Raw genomic sequence first — 20,495 nt, forward strand, 5'->3', positions numbered from 1 at the left:
CCCAGTTTGCATTGCTAGTTTTTAAGATCCTAAGTAACTACAGTAGCTTTTGTCACATTCTCAGCTTCTCAGGTTTGCTGGAGAGGCTTTGGATTATTTACCTTTAAGGCTTTAGGACAAGGACCAGTGAAACTCCTTTGCGGGGGTTGCTTTCTCCATGGGAACCATTTGGTCAGTTTCTTCTATTGTTTTTCTACTTTTTATTCAATGTTTTGCATAGGATGGATGTACTACCATGTTTCACTTTTGTATGGGGGGGGGGTCTTTGATATTTGTAGACACACATATCCCTGAGCTGTGGAATTTAAGTGAAGCTCAGTGTAGTAGGATCCTGTGTAGTTGTACTGTTGCCAAAAGGCTTGTACTGCAAGGCTGGAACGATAAATATTCCCCACCTATTGTTCAGTGATCAAAAGCGCTCATAGTGTGAGTTGCTCATGAACATGTATTTTATAAATGCCAACTTTAAGAAGATGCGTTTTGAGAAATATGGTCAACTCATATTTATGTATATGCCTTGCCTATTTTCATATCCTGCATACTCCTCCCATCCCTTTTTTGCTGTTGCTTTTTTCTCTTTCTTTGTAATCATATTACACACACACACACACACACACACACACCTATATGTAATGTTCTGCAAAGATATGATAACAGTGGTACAATATTCAGACTATTTCAATATTCAGTGTGTAACATCGGGAAGGAAAACTGCAGCCTGTGAGCCATATGCAACACTAAGGTTTCCCCAAAGCCATCCACATACACCTATTTTTTTAAATCTACATGATTCACAACGCCTGGAAAATGGCACACAACTATTTCTGGGGGGGGGGCTATTTATCCTTAGTCTCGCCACAATGCTCTTGCTAGCCCCTGAAAACAAACAAACAAGCAAACAAAGATGGCCTAACTAGAAGTTGTAACTGGAAGTACTCTCTGGTGTAGTAATAGAATTGCAAGATGTCCATTATAAATAGAACACACAGATAGATGACAAACAGGAATGGAGGTAGAAAGCAACAGGGAAAGAAATGGAAAATTAAAAAGGAAAAGGCAGAGGGAGTCATGAGTAGGTAGTAGTGTTGCACTGGGTTGGCTCTGATACCCCATGCTATTTTTGAAAGTCTCCTAACCCCCAGGGACAGCTTTTTAAGGAGCCCAGTGGGAAAAAATAATGAAAAACAAGACCAGGACAGCTTTCTACATGTGCAAAGCCACTTTGAGAGGCAATCTAATATTGTGTGTTTAACCAGCTTTCACACCCATCTAACATTCAAATACCTGGCTTTTATTCCTGTCCTTGATTACAACAAAGCTTTCACCTCAAATATTAACTATGACTTGTTTGCTCTTTGGCAGGGCATCTACAGGAATTTTTTTCCAGGGAAAGGCAGAGTAGTATGTGAGCATAATTCTCATATGCTGCTCCAACATACCTGTGCATTTTCTTGTGTGGGTTTGCAAAAGCAATAATCCTCTTCATGTTCAGTGACATTTAGACAGTTGTAAACAGTCAGAAGAATATCCTCAGAACTTGGAATATGCCAGCACCAATTCAGAACACATCATGAACCTCTAACAAGAGTTTATCTGCTGTGGGGGACATTGAAAAACAAATGGAAGAAGAAAGAGAAAAGTACAAATGAACAAGTACAGTACATAAGGATGTATTAGGCATTTTTTGGCTCATAACGTTGATACCTTTGCAAGTCTTGTCAGGAAAACAGTGTCCATGGTCATTTTTGAAAGATTTGTGCTGCCTTTTTTCCATAAGAAAGAGGATCACAATATTTTAATAAATAAAATCATCATACTGTAGTTTCTCAGGATCTGTAAGTGAGGCTGTGGTAAGAGAAATGGCTATACCTGATCAGGGCTGAGATATATAGGCGGGTTACAGACCGCCAAAAAATACGTATGGAATACGTATTAGGGTTAGGAAGGGGCGGTGCTTCCGGACCCCCCTAACCCTAGTACGTATTCCATACGTACAACATGGCGGCGCCCCTTCCACATGGGGGCCGCCATGTTTACGTATCGGACGCATAGCGTCCAGACATGTCGCGGCGCCTATGACGTCGCAAATGCGCCAGCGGCGCCTCGCGACATCACAGAGGCGCCGCAAGAAGGAGCTCCATTTTGGAGCTCCTTTTTTGCTCCGCGCGAGAGCCGCGCTGTGTGGCTGCTGCGGCTCACGCACGGAGCAAAAGGCAGCGGGGGCAGACCGCCTCAAAGCGGCGGTCTATAACCCGCCATAGAAAAGTGTAGACTACAGTATCTTACTTTCCACATTATCAGCCACTTTTTACATCCCCTGCCCTAAAGGATCCTTTGCAATACTTGAATTCTGAATTGTATGGGCATTTGACATTATTTTGTGTGAACAATCCCTGTTCTTCTAAGAGGATGGGGGTACCATATCTGGAAGATTGATAGTGTGGGCAGCATGTCTATCCAGACAAATAGAACTGGTGTCTGAAGAACCTAGGTTTACTTCTTTGTTGTTTCCCAATTAGTAAATCTAGTGTTCAGAATGTGATATAGCTGATATTCTCAGTTTATCTCTCATTCCCTATAATTAACTTCACCGCCCCCCTGCCTACTTCCAAATTTCCTTTTATATACCATTATAAACAATGCCAACACACAGGAAAATAAAAATGGACTACAATATACAGCTATCATAGAGTACCTAGTGCATATAACAATACTGGGCTACTTTATAGGGTTGGCTCCCTTAGCCACAACTCTACATCATGAAATGTGGATATAATGATCATGAAGAAGACAAGCCCTCCCTTCAGCCACCATCTTGAAGGAGAGAGAGGCAGGCTAGCTCCACCAGGGCTGCCTGGAAGAAGACAAGCCCTCTCTTCAGCCACCATCTTGAGGGAGAGAGAGGCAGGCTAGCTCCACCAGGCCTGCCTGGAAGAAGACAAGCCCTCTCTTCAGCCACCATCTTGAGGGGGAGAGAGGCAGGCTAGCTCCACCAGGCCTGCCTGGAAGAAGACAAGCCCTCCCTTCATCCACCATCTTGAAGGAGAGAGAGGCAGGCTAGCTCCACCAGGGCTGCCTGGAAGAAGACAAGCCCTCCCTTCATCCACCATCTTGAAGGAGAGAGAGGCAAGCTAGCTCCACCAGGGCTGCCTGGAAGAAGACAAGCCCTCCCTTCAGCCACCATCTTGAAGGAGAGAGAGGCAGGCTAGCTCCACCAGGGCTGCCTGGAAGAAGACAAGCCCTCCCTTCAGCCACCATCTTGAAGGAGAGAGAGGCAGGCTAGCTCCACCAGGCCTGCCTGGAAGAAGACAAGCCCTCCCTTCATCCACCATCTTGAAGGAGAGAGAGGCAGGCTAGCTCCACCAGGGCTGCCTGGAAGAAGACAAGCCCTCCCTTCAGCCACCATCTTGAAGGAGAGAGAGGCAGGCTAGCTCCACAAGGGCTGCCTGGAAGAAGACAAGCCCTCCCTTCATCCACCATCTTGAAGGAGAGAGAGGCAGGCTAGCTCCACCAGGGCTGCCTGGAAGAAGACAAGCCCTCCCTTCATCCACCATCTTGAAGGAGAGAGAGGCAGGCTAGCTCCACCAGGCCTGCCTGGAAGAAGACAAGCCCTCCCTTCATCCACCATCTTGAAGGAGAGAGAGGCAGGCTAGCTCCACCAGGGCTGCCTGGAAGAAGACAAGCCCTCCCTTCAGCCACCATCTTGAAGGAGAGAGAGGCAGGCTAGCTCCACCAGGCCTGCCTGGAAGAAGACAAGCCCTCCCTTCAGCCACCATCTTGAGGGAGAGAGATTGTATTGTATTGTATTGTATTGTATTGTATCGTATTGCATTTTTGTACTGTACACCGCTATGATCATTGCGGAATAGCGGTCTATAAATAAAATGTATTATTATTATTATTATTATTATTATATTGAAATTCTGATCTTATATATGCAGACTTGTATTTTGTGGGGTTTGTATTATCACTGTATTTTTTTAAAGTGTCCATTCTTGGAAACTTTTGCAAAAGTTCCATAATAGGTGAAAACAAGCAGCATTTCTCTGCGGCCGAGATTTTGTCTAGAGTATGGCTGCTGGATTTTTAATAGAAGTGGACTTAGAGAACACACTAAACCCCTTGCTGACTAACTGGGTTTGCATTTGTCTGTGGGCATTGCAACATTTAACTACATTTAAAATTCGGGAGGGGAGAATCCCCTGTCCTGCAGACAACCATGAATGTGTGCATTTTAATATTTTCTCCATGTGTGTATATTTCTAAAATGTTGCTAGAGGGAACATTTTATAATAACATCTAGTTTTGAGACAGTGCAGTGTGATGTGTGTATGTGATGTGTGTGTGTTTATTGCCTCCTTACAGGCAAACTGGCTGAAACGAAGAAATAGCAAAATGGCACAAGGGAGTTTGTATGAATGACTTCCTATAATATCCAATATTTGTTTTTTCTTTATGCAGCAAAAATTTTGCAGAGGTAATATATTGTCTATATTTCAGAGGAAGAAGGTGGTTCCTCCTAGTATTCCTTACATAAGAAAACCCTGTGAAATTCATGGGGTCACCATAACTTGGCAGGCAGCTTGAAGGTACACACAAAGATACACATGAAGTAAATACATACTATAGCTGCAGGCTTTTAAAAACCACAGACATTCAGATAGGTAACATGCTAAATAGTCCAGAAGAGACATTGTTTGTGGCACTGAATGGGGCTTTTCTATATTTCCATATAAAAACTGCTTTAAGGGAGTCACTATTAATGGAGAAGAGGAGGAAAGCAAGGCAAATGTTACTTTTCATGGATCAGGATGTAAAGTGAAAAGAGATTGTAGTAACAATTCCAGTGGAGGAGTTTTGGTCTTCTCTTCCCACAATAGTTTTTCTTGAGAGGAAAGAAATTCCAACAACCATTTCAATCATGCTTTTGTTCTGCCATCGCAAAGAACTTATCAGCAGTTAGTTCCCAAATATCTCAAGTGGAAGGACACCATGGAGTATAAATACAGCAATAATAAATTCAGAACTAGGAATCTTTTGCCTTTTCATGGTATCTAAAATTTCGGTTTGAGGTGGTTGCCAAATTGTACAGTCAGTTGGCTGGGGATGATGGAAGTGGTGTAACTTGGAAGGACCCAAGCAAAGGAATTGTTGGCGATGACATCAGGCTTGCCATTGTTAGGCACTTGTACCTGAGGCAATAGCAGTTTTTTGGGGGGTGTTTTCTACACTAACAATATACCCTGACCTCATCCCAATCCCGATTCAATCTGTCCAGATGACATATGGCTACATCTGCAGCAAAACCATTATTTTAAGCCATTAATTTAGTATAAGAGAACCTGCAGTATACTGTGGAGTTTCCGGGAAACTCTGGAGTGCCTCCAGTTCACTTGGCTTTCTGGACAGCTGAATTAAGTTCAATTTGGCCCAATCCGGGGCAGCACAGGGAAGGTGATGGATCTTGTTTAGAGCCGCCACCGCTGCATAACTGACCAAACAGCTCCCTACAAGAGCCTGTAATTTCTGCTGAGATCAGGATGCCTGTGTGAACAATGAGGAGTGGGTACAGGGGTCTGCATCCTTGTTGACTAGTGTCCAGCTCACCATAACAGTTTCCCTCTGCTGCACAGAATAAGGCAGCTGGCTACTGTTTATTTTTTATGAAATCCTGAATTATATAATCCTCAAGTGGTCCTGTTTTTCTGCTCACTCAGTTTTACTGCTGCAGAGGAGCTACAAAATCCCTTTGCTTTCTAATATATATAAATACATACAATAAAAAATAGTGCCCTACCCTTTAAAGGCAGGCTAAAAGTAACCTTTAAATAAAACTCTCCTCTGCTGTTCTGTGGGTAAAAGTATTTCGGCGCATTATGTCATGAGGAAAACCAAGAGCTCATTGTTTTCTCACATAAGCTATACTAATATTTACCTTTGCTCAGATACTTTCAAACTCTAGTGATACCAGCAAAGCACTAAGAGGGTTACAACCAGACTAACTGGCCTCATTTTTGTAGCTGCAAGCTGCCATGATAATATTTGGACCTGATGCAGGTGGAACATGGGCTATAACTTTTATACACCCCTGGCCTACTTAACATGGGTTTTATGGTCTATAGGCATTGTGTTGCAAATGTTTGTTCATGTCTTATGGCAATCTCACCTTGAGTCATAAGCTTTTCATATAGTTTCTTAAAAGAACTATAAAACGTTGTGACTTCTTTTTAGACTGCAACCATGCTGTCAAAGAATACAGTGAATCCCTTTGTATTTACCCCAATACAGAAGACTTTTAAGAAATAGTTCTCTTCTTTCAGGTCATAGCCAGACAGTTGTTATTCAGAATGCTAATCATGGCTTGACACACCTCTCTTAGAAAGCTGCATAGTTTCAGGCTCAATGGTATGCTTTGTTGACTCACACAAGGTGCAGTATTTCTCTTTAATAACTATAGAATAAGAATCTCAGAGCCATCAACTAGCTTTGTGTATCTCTAGCTGTCTGATATAAGGGACTGGCATCCCTTCCCATGTGCTATGGACTGGCACCATATTTCTGCCCACTGACTAACAACTGATGGTTTTGTTTCTGGAAACATGCTGCATACCAGCTGCCAATAGCTTGCAGACTAGCACTGTTTCACACAGACTGATGTTTTGAGTATCCATGAACTAGTTAACCCTTTTTTGAAGCTTAACTGCTTTTATATTTCCCAATACATCTCTTTCTTTCCCTTGGCCATGAGCTGAATGAAATTGGAACATTGAAAGAATTTGTTCATAGACACAATACTTGGGTGTCAGAATTGTTCATTGTATCAGTGTGGTGCTACAGAGATTTCCTTTTGTGCTCATATTGTATGATATCTTACTAGTATTCTATGGTATTACTAGCCAAAACATTTATGCCAGATTTTTAGGAACATAGCATGAGCTGGTACAAACAAATGTTAGGAGCCTCTAAGAAAGAGACACATACTTGTTGTCCCAATTAGAATAAAAGTTACTATAATATATTTATATATCTCTCTCTTTTTCATTTACAGTGAATAATCCTATACCTTCCAATCTGAAGTCAGAAGCTAAAAAAGCAGCTAAGATTTTAAGAGAGTTTACAGAAATAACTTCCAGAAGTGGTCCTGACAAGATCATACCTGGTTAGTTAAAAAATGGCTTTTGTTGTTGTTGAAAATTTTAATTTGTCTTTCCTCCAACTCAGGTCTTGCCTTTGAGTTTATCATAGTGAAGAATATTTGCTTAATATTTGCTATATTTGCTTAAATATTGGTACCATGAAATGGATCCTATGATTAAGAAGCTTAGTTACATTTCAAAATCCCAGATTTCTGTAGATTATTTCCATTAGAAGAGCTGGTGTCACATCCAAGAAAACAACAGTGACTCAGGAGGTTTCCTTTACTCTCATTTACAATGTATTTTAAAATGGATTCTAATTCAGTGATAATTTAAGGAATATTGATTTACTCAATTCCTTCCCTATTTGCACTTTGGAATAATTCATTTGGAAGGGTGAGCTTCAAAGCTGACACCTTCTGGCTGGTGGATACATGTGGAAGTAATTCCATATTCAGGCCGCATTAGCCAAGAGTGTTAATACAACATTTTACCCCTAGGTATCTTACAGGGAAAAGATTTAAACAGTATTTTCCACACTACTGGCTAAAAATCACAAAGTGGTAAGGTACTGAGTGTGTCTCAGGATTTCTTTCTTGGATTCACCCACCCCAAGTCAATTTAAGAGAAAGATGGACATTTCTTGTAGACGGGGGGGAGGGGGGGGGGGCAAAGGTTGCCCTTCCAGTTCGGATTGAGTAATGATACTAATTTCTTCTCACTAAATTTGAGGTCAGGTCAGCAAACATACCCAAGTTTAGATGTTAGAATTTTGTTGCTGTTGTTTCAGCTTCTTTTTAAAATGAAGTGTATTATTTCACCCTCTCCATGCTGTTCCCCCAGATTTAATTAAATTGGTTTAGGTTGCATTTCCCCACTGCAGAAACAGTCCGGTTTGACACCACTTTCACTGTCATGGCTCAATACTATGGAGTTCAGGGAATTGTAGTTTTGTGAAGAACTTAGACTTCTGGTCAGGGAGCTCTGGTGCCACAAAAGACTACAATTCCCAGATTGCCAGTGCATTGAACCATGGCAGTTAAAATGATGTCAAAGTGGATTATTTCTGCAGTGGGGATGAAGCCTTAATCTACATTCATTTACTCAGTGTCATTTCCCTTCACTTTTGTCTTCTCTTTTCTCTCTCTCTCTGTCTTTCTATCTTTTTCTCCCTCCCTCTATTGGAGAGTGAGAGGGTCTGAAGGCTATACTCTTTTGTACATCCCCTCAAAAGGTAATCCTGTTTGGAGTACAACCTGTCCATGTGGCTTAATGGTTTTCAGAAAACCCTGGTGAATTCTAGAGGAAGATCTTAATCAGAACTTGCAAGATATTCTGTCAAAAGGATAGCATGTTGCATCACTCCAAAACGTTATACTGTATATCAGAATCTATATCATGGGGTGCATCTACATTGTAGAAGCTGTGCAGAATGACACCATTTAAATTGTCATGGCTCCATCTCACATAATTCTGGGATTTGTAGTTTTCTGAGGCATCACCGTTTTTTTGACAGAGAAGTCTAACGACCTTATAAAACTACAGATCCCATTATTCCATAGGATGGAGATGAAGCACTTAAAAATGATATCAAACTGCATTATTTCTGCAGTGTAGATGCACCCATGGTAGAACCTTGGATGGTGTTATCAGCTAGGTGATAATGGCCTGGTTCTGATGTCCTCCCATAGACTTCCAAACTCCTTTTCTTGTTTTTCTGATTTGTAATAACGGTGGTTTGCTGTGATATATGAACCAAGCAAACTATGATAGATCATAATGTTAGAATAATGTAGTCTGGCTCAAAACTAATTATGAATGTCATCTTTGAACTTTGGGAAGTTCTTTGGTTTGGCAACCCCAAAACCAAAGGGGAAGCCACACATGAAAACAGAGGACATAATCCATGCATAATAGAGAAGGTGTGGTCAATGTGCAAGCCTATGGTATTTTCCTGATTATTCACACAAAATTTTGGCTAACTGTCTATTTTCAACCAGTGTTGTGCATCAGGAAGGTAGATCTACAGCCATTGTTAGAATTCTGGGTGACCTCTAGACCATCTGTTGGGATGTCTGACTGATTAACTGTAGCAGCATCAATGCCCTGACCTCAAATTATTCAGCTGAAATATATAAAGTTTAAAGTGGCCAAGTATAGGTTTTTATGTTGAAACACTATGAGTTCCATTCAGTTCTGGTACTAAAAATAAATTCCTAGATCTAGCATTTTTTAAAATTATTATTATTACTTTTTTTGGAAGGGAATGTATTTCTTTTGCAGTAGGTTCCAGTTGGTAAATCTCAGGACTCTAGTAAACAGACAAACCAACAAGATCCTACAAACATGAAATCTGCCTGGCCCTGTCTTGAGTATATTAATTTCTAAACATTCCCCCATCAAAATGAATCAGTGTAAACTGACAGCTATCTGGTCTGTGATAAATTGCTTACTGCTGTATGATGTAGTTCTTCCTTAGGAAACGGGAACAAAGAAGAGTTCTCAAACTCATAAGAGCAATAATAATCAAACTGTCTCCAGAGGACCTTTGGAAGGATGCCTCCCTCTTAACATTGCTTCACTTTATTTCCATTCTTTATGGGTTCCTGCTAATGAATCTTCTCTCTTTTAAAAAAATTATCATATTAAAAATAACACTGTCTTGTAAAGGGTATTTTGACTTTGGAAGGGTGGAAGGATAGAACCTTCTAGAAACAAGACAAATTGTAACTGTTACTGTCTGCTAGTGTGGAGGTTGATAGTCTGTTTACAATAGATATAACATTTTAATACAGTTTGGACATTCCTCCCATTAAATTCATCAGTGTCATATTCTTGACTCCATGGGATCCCAAAAATACCTTGATTAAGCTTATGAAAATGTTGAATTTGCATGGTATCAAAACTCAGGGAGTTGCACAGCATTTCATGATACAGCATAAAAATCTGCTTCTTAAAATGAAGCTTTCACAGGTTTGTACCAGGGATATAATGTGGAGAGAGTGTGTGGGGTAGGGTAATTACATTTGATATTCCTTAGTTTCTGAATTGCTTTTTCTGTATTAGTTATTATTCTCTTATCTTTACCATCATTAACTAGTTAATTTTTTTTATAGCCCACGTAATTGCCAAAGCGAAAGGCCTTGCAATCTTGTCTGTCATAAAGGCTGGATTTTTGGTAACTGCTCGAGGAGGCAGTGGGATTGTATTAGCTCGCCTGCCAAATGGAGGTAAGTTTGTGCCCTTTCATTTAAAAACAATAGTAGCATAGAAAACCGTATGTGTTTGCTTCATTGTTCTACTATCGCTCAGCAAAGCAAAATACAAAAGGTCCATGGGACCCAAACTAAAATGTGTGCCTAATATTTTAAATTTAAATAGGATATTAGAGCAGGATAAAACAGTAAAGCAAGGAATATTGAGGTATAGCTCTGAGCTGACTTTTCCAAATTATGTATGTGGAATGTCCACTTCATGCTTGATGCAGACAAAAATTCTCAGATCCTATGATATGGGTGCTTTTGTTAATGTGTTTGGAATATAAAACTAATTTTACATACAGTATTTATAAAAGTGAAGTGAAAAATTAAGCAAGTGGCAGGGGTGGTAGAGAAAGTCAGATTGTCCTATTGGAGTTCTGGTGTACAAAAAGATAACTAACCTTAAAAGAAATGAAGAGAGTGCCTGTGAGAGCAATAATGCTGTTCTTTGGACTATAGCACTAAAAATATTTTAACACACCCTCTGCCCTCTGGCACGTCTATATGTGAAGAATCTCCTAAAATCCTGGAACTGAGACAGAGTTGTGTTACTGATGCAGCCACATATTTTGAAAAACCATCTGTGTTCTTTTGCTGGCATGCACTTAACTGCCAACTGCTACAATTGCTCTGAAGAGTTTAGAAATGAATTGTCTCTTTGTTCTGAGTCAGTACTTACTGGCAAGTAAGTATTGTATAACTGCTAACTGCTATCTAAAACAATCCACTATATTGTAAAAATATTTTGGATTAAATAATCTACATTTTAATAAGGAAAAATCTGTTGCTCAGTTAACTCTCATCATGTAAGATGACTAATTCTGTGTTTTGCTGTTAAAGGGCCTGTACACCTAGGGGCTGCATACCAACATTACGGAACATAGGTTGTGTTTTTCAAACCCACCCTTGGAATAATTTGGATCTTGCTAAATACAGTGATCTTTTAACAGTTTGCAATCAATACTGGAATAACATTTTCCAGCGTTTAATCACAGAAATATCTTAACTGTATGTTCTCCTTTAAAGCTGTTTTTCTTTGACATATAGCTAGCAGAATGGCAAGGGATTATTTGCAAATGAACTTTCAGTAAAAGTGATGGATGTGGTAGGTGTCTCTTCTCCCAGCTGCACCAATGTGCCTGTTATTAATTTTAAAGTGAGCACTCTACATGGTCACTGTATGTCTCCCTTTATGTGTCCAGGCTGGTCGGCTCCATCTGCAATAGGGATAGCTGGCCTGGGTGGTGGATTTGAAATTGGAATTGAGGTAAGTGTTTACAATTACAATCTTCAGTTAATTGATTGGCTAAAAGACAGTTTTGGTGGACTAAAAAAAAACCCCAATTCATCAATGAGCATATTTGTACAGTCTACCCTCCCCAATCACAGACTTGCCATCAGTGGATTGGAGCCTCCACGGACGGTATCACCCCATTCTCCCCAATGGCAGCACATGCACCCAGCCACACCAGCACAGTCATGCATGCAGTGGTCGTGCGTGTTGCCATTAGGAAGAATGGGACGAGGTCTTGCATATTTTGTCATCCGTGGGGGGAGGTGTAGAGAAAAGGCAGGTGTGGGTTAGGCTAGCAACAGCCAATCATGACCTAGCAGACAGTCGCCAATTAAATGATGGCTAGGGGGGAGATAAAAACCCCACCAGTGTCAGTTAGATGTTAGATTGGGTTTGGTTTTCAGAGTGATTTTGAGGGTTCCAGGGTAGGAATCTTAGGACTATAGTCCAGAGAAGAAGGACTTAGGAGCTCTACAGACTGATGATGCTCATTGTGCACAGCACATAAACGGCACTGTACACTAGCTCCTAAGTTCCTGTGTAGAACTCTAAGTGAAAGGGTTTTATGAAAGAGATATCCTGAGGGATATAGTTAGCCTGCATGGCAGAGATATGATAATATAATAATAGTAATATTTATTTATTTATATTAGTTTGACTTAAGAAAATATGCTTTATAAGGATGATGTGAGTGTCCTGAAAGATTGGAACATTGAGATTCTGTGGAGATTTGTATAAGGAAATCATAACTAAGAAGAAACTTTACCATCTAAAATAAGAAATACAAGTGCCTGTAACAACAGTTGTTTATTTACATTTATTCAAAGCTTGTCTACATTTTGAATTACATCCACATTACCATTAAAAAGCCTTTTAAAACAAAGACTGTCACAGGAGGGTCTGGAACACAACCCCTGCGAATACGAAGGGTCGACTGTATTTCTTAATTTTACATAACACAAATACTTAAGGGTTTTTCTTTTAAAAAAGCCAATACTAACCTACATGGAAGATATAATAATGCCACTCTGAAGATGATGCCTACTGCTTTCTGTGTATATCATTCAGTAATCAAGTGTGACTTTAATCAAAGCATCCCCAACAGATGGTCATCCAGCCTCTGTTTAAAAACTTCCAAAGGAGTATCCTTGTTTGGTGATTTTTAAACAGAGGCTGGATGGCCCTCTGTCGGGGGTGCTTTGATTGTAAGTTCCTGCAAGGGGTTGGACTGGATGCCCCTTGAGGTCTCTTCCAACTCTAGGATTCTATGACAAAGATCCAAACCACACTGCCAAAATAATCCAGTTTGAGACTGCTTTAACTGCCCTGGCACAATGCTAGGGAATTGTGGGAACTATAGTTTTGTGAGACATTTATCCTTCTGTGTCAGAGAGCTTTAGTGCCATAATATACTACATTTCCCAGGATTCCCTACCACTGAGCCAGAGCAGTTAAAGCAATCTCAAACTGGATTATTTCTGCAGTGTGTTTCGGACCTATGACTTTCTTCTCTATAGCTATTATTATTTCTGATATGCAAACCCATGCAGAGCTGATTCATTGATTAATTGACTAAAATGCATGTCATTAATTAAATAAAATGTCTTTAAATTTGTTTCAGCTCTACATCTTGCTATTTTAGCATTTATCTTCTTAATATTACAGTGGACCCTTGTTATACGCTGGGGTTTGGTTCCAAGATCCCCCGTGTATAACAAAATCCGTGTATGCTCAAGTCCCATTAAATATAATGACATAGCAAAATGGTGTCCCTTATAAAAAATGGGAAATCAAGGTAAATTTATACTTTTTTGGAACATTTTCAAACCGTGTATGCTTGAATCCGTGTATAAAAAATCCATGTATAAGAAGGGTCGACTGTACTTAATACATCATTCTAGAAATAAGAGGCTAACCTATTACCTTGAAGAAGCTCTAGACCTATACTCTTGATACTGTAGTTTACTAGGTATTCTAGCTTGTTTTTTGTGGAGTTTTCAGGGTATGTGGCTGTGTTCTGGAAGAATTTATTCCTGACATTTCGCTTGCATCTGTGGCTGGCATCTTCAGAGAATGTTCTAGCTTGCATTTGTGTCCTTGGTTGGTTGGTGTTTTTAATGGCTAGTTACCAACCAATATCCTGTCTGTACACTCACATACCAAATTAAAGTGTACTATGTACAGTGGTACCCCGGGATACGAAAGCACCGCCTTACGAAATTCCCGGGTTACGAAAAAAAATAATTTAAAAAAACTGTTCCGCGTTACGAAAGTTTTTTCGGGTTACGAAAAATTTTTTGGTGCTTTTCGGCGCGATTTCACACCAAATCGCGGCTTTTCCCCATTAGCGCCTATGGCAATTCGGCTTGCGAAAGTCTTCCGGGTTACGAAAAGGGCAGCGGAACGAATTAATTTCGTAACCCGGGGGACCACTGTATATTGGAATGACATTCCTGAGTTGTGTTAGCATCCCCATTGTTGTGATCCAATAAGAATTGATCCAGTTAGAACTGGTTAGTCCGCATGTGTTACATAGTCGATATCTGTTGTTCATGAGCAGAGAAGGCTCCATGATTCGTTTAGAACTGGTTAGTCTGCTACTGTGCTTATTCTTGGTATCTGTTGTTTCTAAATAAAGAGGCTGTTGAAATGATCCTGGCTCCTCTGGCTTCTTGGCCTTAGGGCAGGCAGGTCAGAATGTCCTCTCCTACAGTGAACATTGCCTACCAAACTAGAATATCTATATAAATAAAAATACGTCTGTCCACTTGCTTGTTACCGAATCACGCGAAATTTTGACCATATATTTGGGACGGTCTGCCTTAAGACCTGGGAAGATCTGATGGTGTACCCCACATGACAGCTAAATTGGTACCAGATTTAAAGTTTATAGTTTGGATGGTCCAACATACAATATAAGCTATGTGCCTTACACAGAATCTTCTGCAGGGGTCCATGGTGGGAGACTATATTAATTCCCTTGAAAACAGATGGACAAAGTCGCCAAATCTGAATGTTATGTTTTGAGAAAGAGTGGCCCATGCAACTTCCACTTTAAGGGGGTCCAGTTAGAACTTGTTAGTCTGCTACTCTGCGGTGTTTCTGGTATCGCTCATGAATAAAGAAAACTCCATGATCCAGTTAGACTGTTGGATGCCCCCAGAAATTAATCCAAACAAAGCTGCACAGTTATGTTAGTACTACCTGAAATTCCAATGTAATGCATCCATTGAGACTCACTCTCAGCAAGTAGCAAACATGCAATTTATAGATAAAGTAAGTAAGACACTGCTTATTCACGAGGAAGTTTGATCAGCATGGCTGAGAATCCTGAGATGGTTCCAGAGACTATAATGTAACCCACATCCTTTCTGTATATGTCTATGGCGGGTTACAGACCGCCGAAAAGCGGCGGCCTGCACCCGCCCCTTTCCCAGCCAGATTGGGGCCTCAGTGGCCAGAGCGGCAGCTGCTGAGGCCCTGATCCGCCGTTTTCCAGGTTGCGGGGAAGCAGCAAAAGGCCCCTTCCCCGCAGCCTGGAAAGGGGTGTCCTTGGGGCTTCAAGCACCAAGGACACCCTGCGGCGGCGGGGAGGAGGAGAAAGGGGCCGCTTGGCTCCTTTCTCCTCTGCGTCGCTGGGCGCAGCAGTCTGAAAGCTGCGCCCAGCGACGCAAACGGCAAAAGGAGCTCCGTTTCGGAGCTCCTTTTGTGGCCAGGGAAGGGGCGCACTATGCGCCCTGGCGCGGCATGACGATGACACGTCCGCGCCGCCCCGTATAGAGGCGGCACGGTCGTGATGTCGTAATGGTGGCGGCCGTGTGGAACGGCCGCCACCATTTTGTGTGCGCTCTGCGCGTGCAAGGGTTGGGAGCATCCGGAAAGGACGGCCCTTTCTAATCCTAGCACGCGCAGAGCGTGCACTTTTAGGCCCGTTTGTAACGGGCCTATCATTTCCTTATTGGTCAATACCAAATACTGTAAATTAAGAAACTTGGTGGAAATGGCACAGCTACTCCCTTATTGCAAGTGCTGTGTTGTCTGTTTCTGTCAGGTCTGTCCTCCTGCTTCAAAGGAAGTGGGAAGTAGCTATCATACAAAGGGGCAATTACAGGAAAGCTAAAGGATAAAATCTCTTGTGCCTACACAAACTTATATGGAACCAGGAACCATGCCAGCATAGTACAAATACAGAAGAGAAGCCTAAATCCAACTTTTGTTCATAGACATCTATTAGCACAATGGGAATGTCTCCCCCCCCCCCCCCCCCGCTTCTTGTCTTTAGTTCTCTACACGTCTTGAAAACGAGCTCCAGGGGGGGTTTCAGATCTCATGCGAGGGCCTGTAGTGGAAGGTACAGGTGCTCACACACACATACCTGGTTCCGCTTTTGCAGCAATGCCAGTGGAACAATGGCATTTGACCAGTTCATCCCACCTAGAACCTGGGGAAATATTGTAACTTGAACCTCCAGTTTCATTGTCTTGATAATTCTTTCAATCATGTCATGTTGTTGTTGATAAGCATATGGCACAATGGCAGAGCAAATATTAAACTATGTGCTGGATCTTATCTCCTTCACTCCCTCCTCCCACCCCCATTTACACTTGTAGTAAATGTATACTTTTATGGTTTCTTCCCACCCACTCCTAACCAACAGTTCAAATAATAAGAGTTGTAGCAGTTCCAGAAAACTTGCATACCATGACTTCTCTCTATATATATGTGTGTCTGTGTGTCTGTATGTGTTTATGCATACACATACACACATTTTATACATACACACAGTAGGCCCTGGAGTTTGGTTCCAGGACCCTCTGTGGATACCAAAATCTGTGGATCCTCAAGTCCCATTAAATACAGTGGTGTAGTGAAAAGGTGCCCTTATATAAAATAGTGAAATCATAGTTTGTTTTTTGGAATTTATATTTTTGGAACATTTTCAAGGCATGGATGATTGAATCCACGGATAAAGAATCTGTAAAAAAGAAGGGCCAAATGTGTGTGTATGTATGTATGTACGTATGTATACATATGTATATCTCTTGGCTCCCCCCCCCCAGTTGTTTTTAAAATTGATTTCTTTTGCTCAAACACATGCTACATTTCTAAGGAATTGTTTGGTATCAGTGCATTTAATTAATTTCTATTTGTGCTAAGGCAGGCAAAGGTGACAATGGAATATGTTCAGCATGAACAGCCGTATCCCAATTTTAATTTAAGGCTTGTTTACATTTTCACCACTTCTGGGATGACAGCTACTTAACCTGTGTCACTCTCCTGAATGATCAAGAGTTTTTCTAAGCTAAACTTAAGAGTAGAGCTCATAAAAAGCACAGACAGAGAACTTCTGAATATACTGTACTACATACTGCCTCTTCCACTACATTTCTTCTTTTATGCTTCAGGTGGCCTGTGCTAGACTTCTCCCACCTCAGCATCTTTATATGGTAGTTCTTTGTTTTTGTTGTTTCTTTTCTGAGCTGTATCTTCTTTAAAAGTAGAATACAGTCCTTTTTGATACAACATATGTACATGAATTGGTGATTTCCAAGTATCTTTTTTCTTTCTGGCAAAAGAAGGTGTGATTGCAATCTGCAGTAGGAGATGTGTTGACTTTTAAATCCTGTTGGACTGCAATGCCCATCATCCCTAGCCAACATGGCTAGTGATGAGCTATAAAGCTCAACAACATCTGGAGGGCTACAAGTTACTCATCAATGCTGTAACCTGTAATTTCCTGCAGCAATAGTTGAACATTTTGATTTTATAAACAATTGTAAGGATTTTTTTTATATGGAGTAAATGGTTTAATTTTGTTCTTTATTGTTTAAGCGATTGCTCATAAGGATTTCAGTTACTCTGATTTATACAGAAGCAAATCCTAATTTGTTCAGTGGTGCTTGCATAGGGTTGTGCTCTTTGGGAGAGTTATTCATTCTACCCATAAGTAACTTGGCTGTGTTCCTCCCACCCACCCACCTTCATTCTCCATTGGCCACCCAGGTGTCAGACCTTGTAATAATACTGAATCACGAAAGAGCAGTTGAAGCTTTTGCAAAAGGTGGAAATCTTACTCTGGGAGGAAACTTTACAGTAGCAATTGGACCTTTGGGGAGGTGAGTATCACTGACACTTTGAATTACCAGAATTGATGAGGCTGTTAACTTACTCATTTGTTAATTAATTTATTTGTAGTTAACTGAAATCTGCATTGTTATTGCTGTAAAAGCTGAACATAGACAAAGCATGTAATATAGTTGTCTTGGAACTTCAACCAATGGACAATACTTAGAGGAGTTTACTTGACTGAAAGCCTTCTTTGTGTCAAAGTCATTGCCTGCAGAAGGCATGCCCAGAAAAAGGCTTTCAGATCAGCCTAATACTATGTTAAAAGGCAGGAATAGTATAAGGCAACTATTACCTGTACTGTTTTTTTATATACCATTTTGTCCTTGATAATAGCTTGATTTTAAAAAAAATCATTTTTTCCTTGAATTGTTCTTTTGTCTTCATAACCCTTTACCTATGCAATATGTTGGACCAGATCCATTCACTGTTCTCTACCATCAGGTAGATAAGACGTTGCTTTTACCCATTTGCTTGGCTAATTTATTTCTGTTTTCCTTTTTTGATTCATTTCTCTCCTTTAGTTCCCAGGAAGGAGAACTTGAAGTATAGACATTGACTAGCATTCAGCAGGGTCTAGACATTACAGGAAATACAGAGTATTCACCAGATAGCCATTCTGTTCTTCCTTCAGGTCTTCCTAGACAGGTCTTCCAATCAGACAAAGGGAACACTTCCTAATTAGGAACTTTTTATGGTATATTATATCAATTTGTGAAGATGCTAGTAAAGCTATTTGTATACAAATAATTTGCAAAGTACTTTTTCATGTAATAGTGTGCTTAGACAGAACTTGAATAGGAACAAATTGAATATTTCTTTTGATAAAGAAGTGGTGGTAGGTAGAGAATTATTAACAACTGATCAGATTTGAAATTTTATGCACAAACGACTGTTAATTGAGTATTCTGATTTTAAACCAAATATTGTGACTATATGTAACTACTGCATTGGTTCCTTTGGGAATTTACTGCACTTGGAGTAACATTTCTGTATTAATGAACATGAAAATAATTATAAGCCAATAAAGTTGACAATTGATGATAAAACCTCTCCTCTTCTCTTAGAAATCTAGAAGGTGACGTAGCCTTGAGAAGCTCTGCGGCTGTCTATACCTACTGTAAATCTCGAGGGCTATTTGCAGGGGTCTCTTTAGAAGGGAGTTACTTAATTGAAAGAAAGGAAACAAATAGCAAGTAAGTTGTTTGACAGATCAGACTGTTCTGTTCAAAATTTGATTCCTGTGGTAGGAATCTTGTAAACCTCTGCTACTCAAATTGATGGTCTCTAGACTGGTGACAATCTCTAAGCCATTGACTGATGGTTCATGGAAAATTTATGGGAAAGAAAGAAAGGATTATAGCCAGTGGGGGCATCCCTCATATCAGATCACCTGAAAAGCACTGTTGTAAACAGTGTAAACAACTGTGTTTTATTGTTTTCCAATTCTGTCTTTAAAATGTTGCATGCGGTTGGTATATGAAGAAAAAAATATATTACACATTTATAATATAATATAATATTGCTTCTAAATATATTTATTTTGTTGTATTGGATAAATCCAGTAGTGTAGACAGTTATGTTACCTTTGTGCAAAGCAATTTTGGGTATGTATGTGAGCGTATTCTTTGCTACTGACAGTATATATGTAGCAGCCACAGTGAAGAAAGGTATATCTTCCTCATTTTTGCAGCACATTGTACTTCATAGGCCTGAAACACACAGACCAAATAATGCGGCTTCCAGCTGCTTTAGGAGCATGGCATTTGGATGATGCACACCCCCAAAGCAGCCTAAAGCTGCTCCAAGAGCACACCGAGGCAGCAAAGCCAGCCTTTTCAGGAGCGGATTAGGTCCGCTCCTGCTGGTGGCCTGTTCAGGACCACAGCAGCAGCCTGCTTTGAGAGTGGTCCCCAGACAATCATGGCCAGAGCAGTCTCTGGCCACTCTTTTTGATCCATCTGCTTCACCCTTTAGTTTATAGTCCTACTTTCTGTGTGAATGGAGCTAAAGATGAAATCATCCTAATCTTTACAGCCAGAACCTCATGAGAGCATAATATAGTGTAGTGAGCATATCAAGTGCTAAAAGTTGTGCCTAGACAACTTGGTTGTGCTGGGGTTTGAAGTGCTAAGTAATCTATTTACATTCTCTGATACAGGTTGAGAATTGTGAGGCCCAAGGGTCACAAGGCATTGTATGCACCCCTTAAACCACTCCACCCTAAGATTTAGAATTGAAAGCTTTGCCTCTGGTGCACTAGAAGGCATAATTCTCCACACACACACTCATGAAAGAAGCACAAAATAACAAAGAAAAGGAGCAGGAGCAGAAAGAAAAGAAATTGGACGTAACTAGGACATCACTTCTGGTTTGGTGAAAATGACTCAAGCCAGCCTGTGGGAGTTTGGAGGGACCTAAAATGGGGCAGGAATGATTGCCTATCCTTCCTTTGTCACTACAGTTCTTATCCCATCATAAGGTTCTGTATGAAGCAGCCTTTTGTGTTCGTGTTTCAGTATTTACTATAATGCTAGTTAAGTTCTTAAGCTGTTCTTGATAACTACTGTAAATTTGAAAATTCTTTTACTCGGGAGATCTCTGTACATGCAGGAGGCACACAAAGAACTTCTGCATCAGGGCAATAATCCTTTACAGAATAACAAAAAAAAAAGCACA

The 20,495-nt window shown here is 40.5% G+C and overlaps 1 protein-coding gene across 2 annotated transcripts in view; it reads left to right on the forward strand.

Annotated features, from left to right (window-relative positions):
* LOC149311435 (SH3 domain-containing YSC84-like protein 1) overlaps positions 1-20,495 on the forward strand; it is a 40,775-nt gene that overhangs the window by 1,729 nt on the left and 18,551 nt on the right. The window contains exons 2-6 of one of the 2 annotated variants that reach the window (XM_089528573.1): positions 7,049-7,159; positions 10,253-10,366; positions 11,599-11,663; positions 17,694-17,806; positions 18,884-19,012. In XM_089528573.1, coding sequence (XP_089384699.1) covers positions 7,049-7,159; positions 10,253-10,366; positions 11,599-11,663; positions 17,694-17,806; positions 18,884-19,012 — 532 coding nt within the window. Of the gene's footprint in view, positions 1-7,048; positions 7,160-10,252; positions 10,367-10,973; positions 11,082-11,598; positions 11,664-17,693; positions 17,807-18,883; positions 19,013-20,495 lie in introns of those variants that run through there. The other variant, XM_089528574.1, reaches the window with a different exon arrangement.

The sequence above is a fragment of the Sceloporus occidentalis genome, unplaced genomic scaffold (genome assembly GCF_023333645.1).
Source record: "Sceloporus occidentalis isolate IW3139 unplaced genomic scaffold, rSceOcc1.0.p SCAF_6, whole genome shotgun sequence".
Classification (NCBI taxonomy): domain Eukaryota; kingdom Metazoa; phylum Chordata; class Lepidosauria; order Squamata; family Phrynosomatidae; genus Sceloporus; species Sceloporus occidentalis.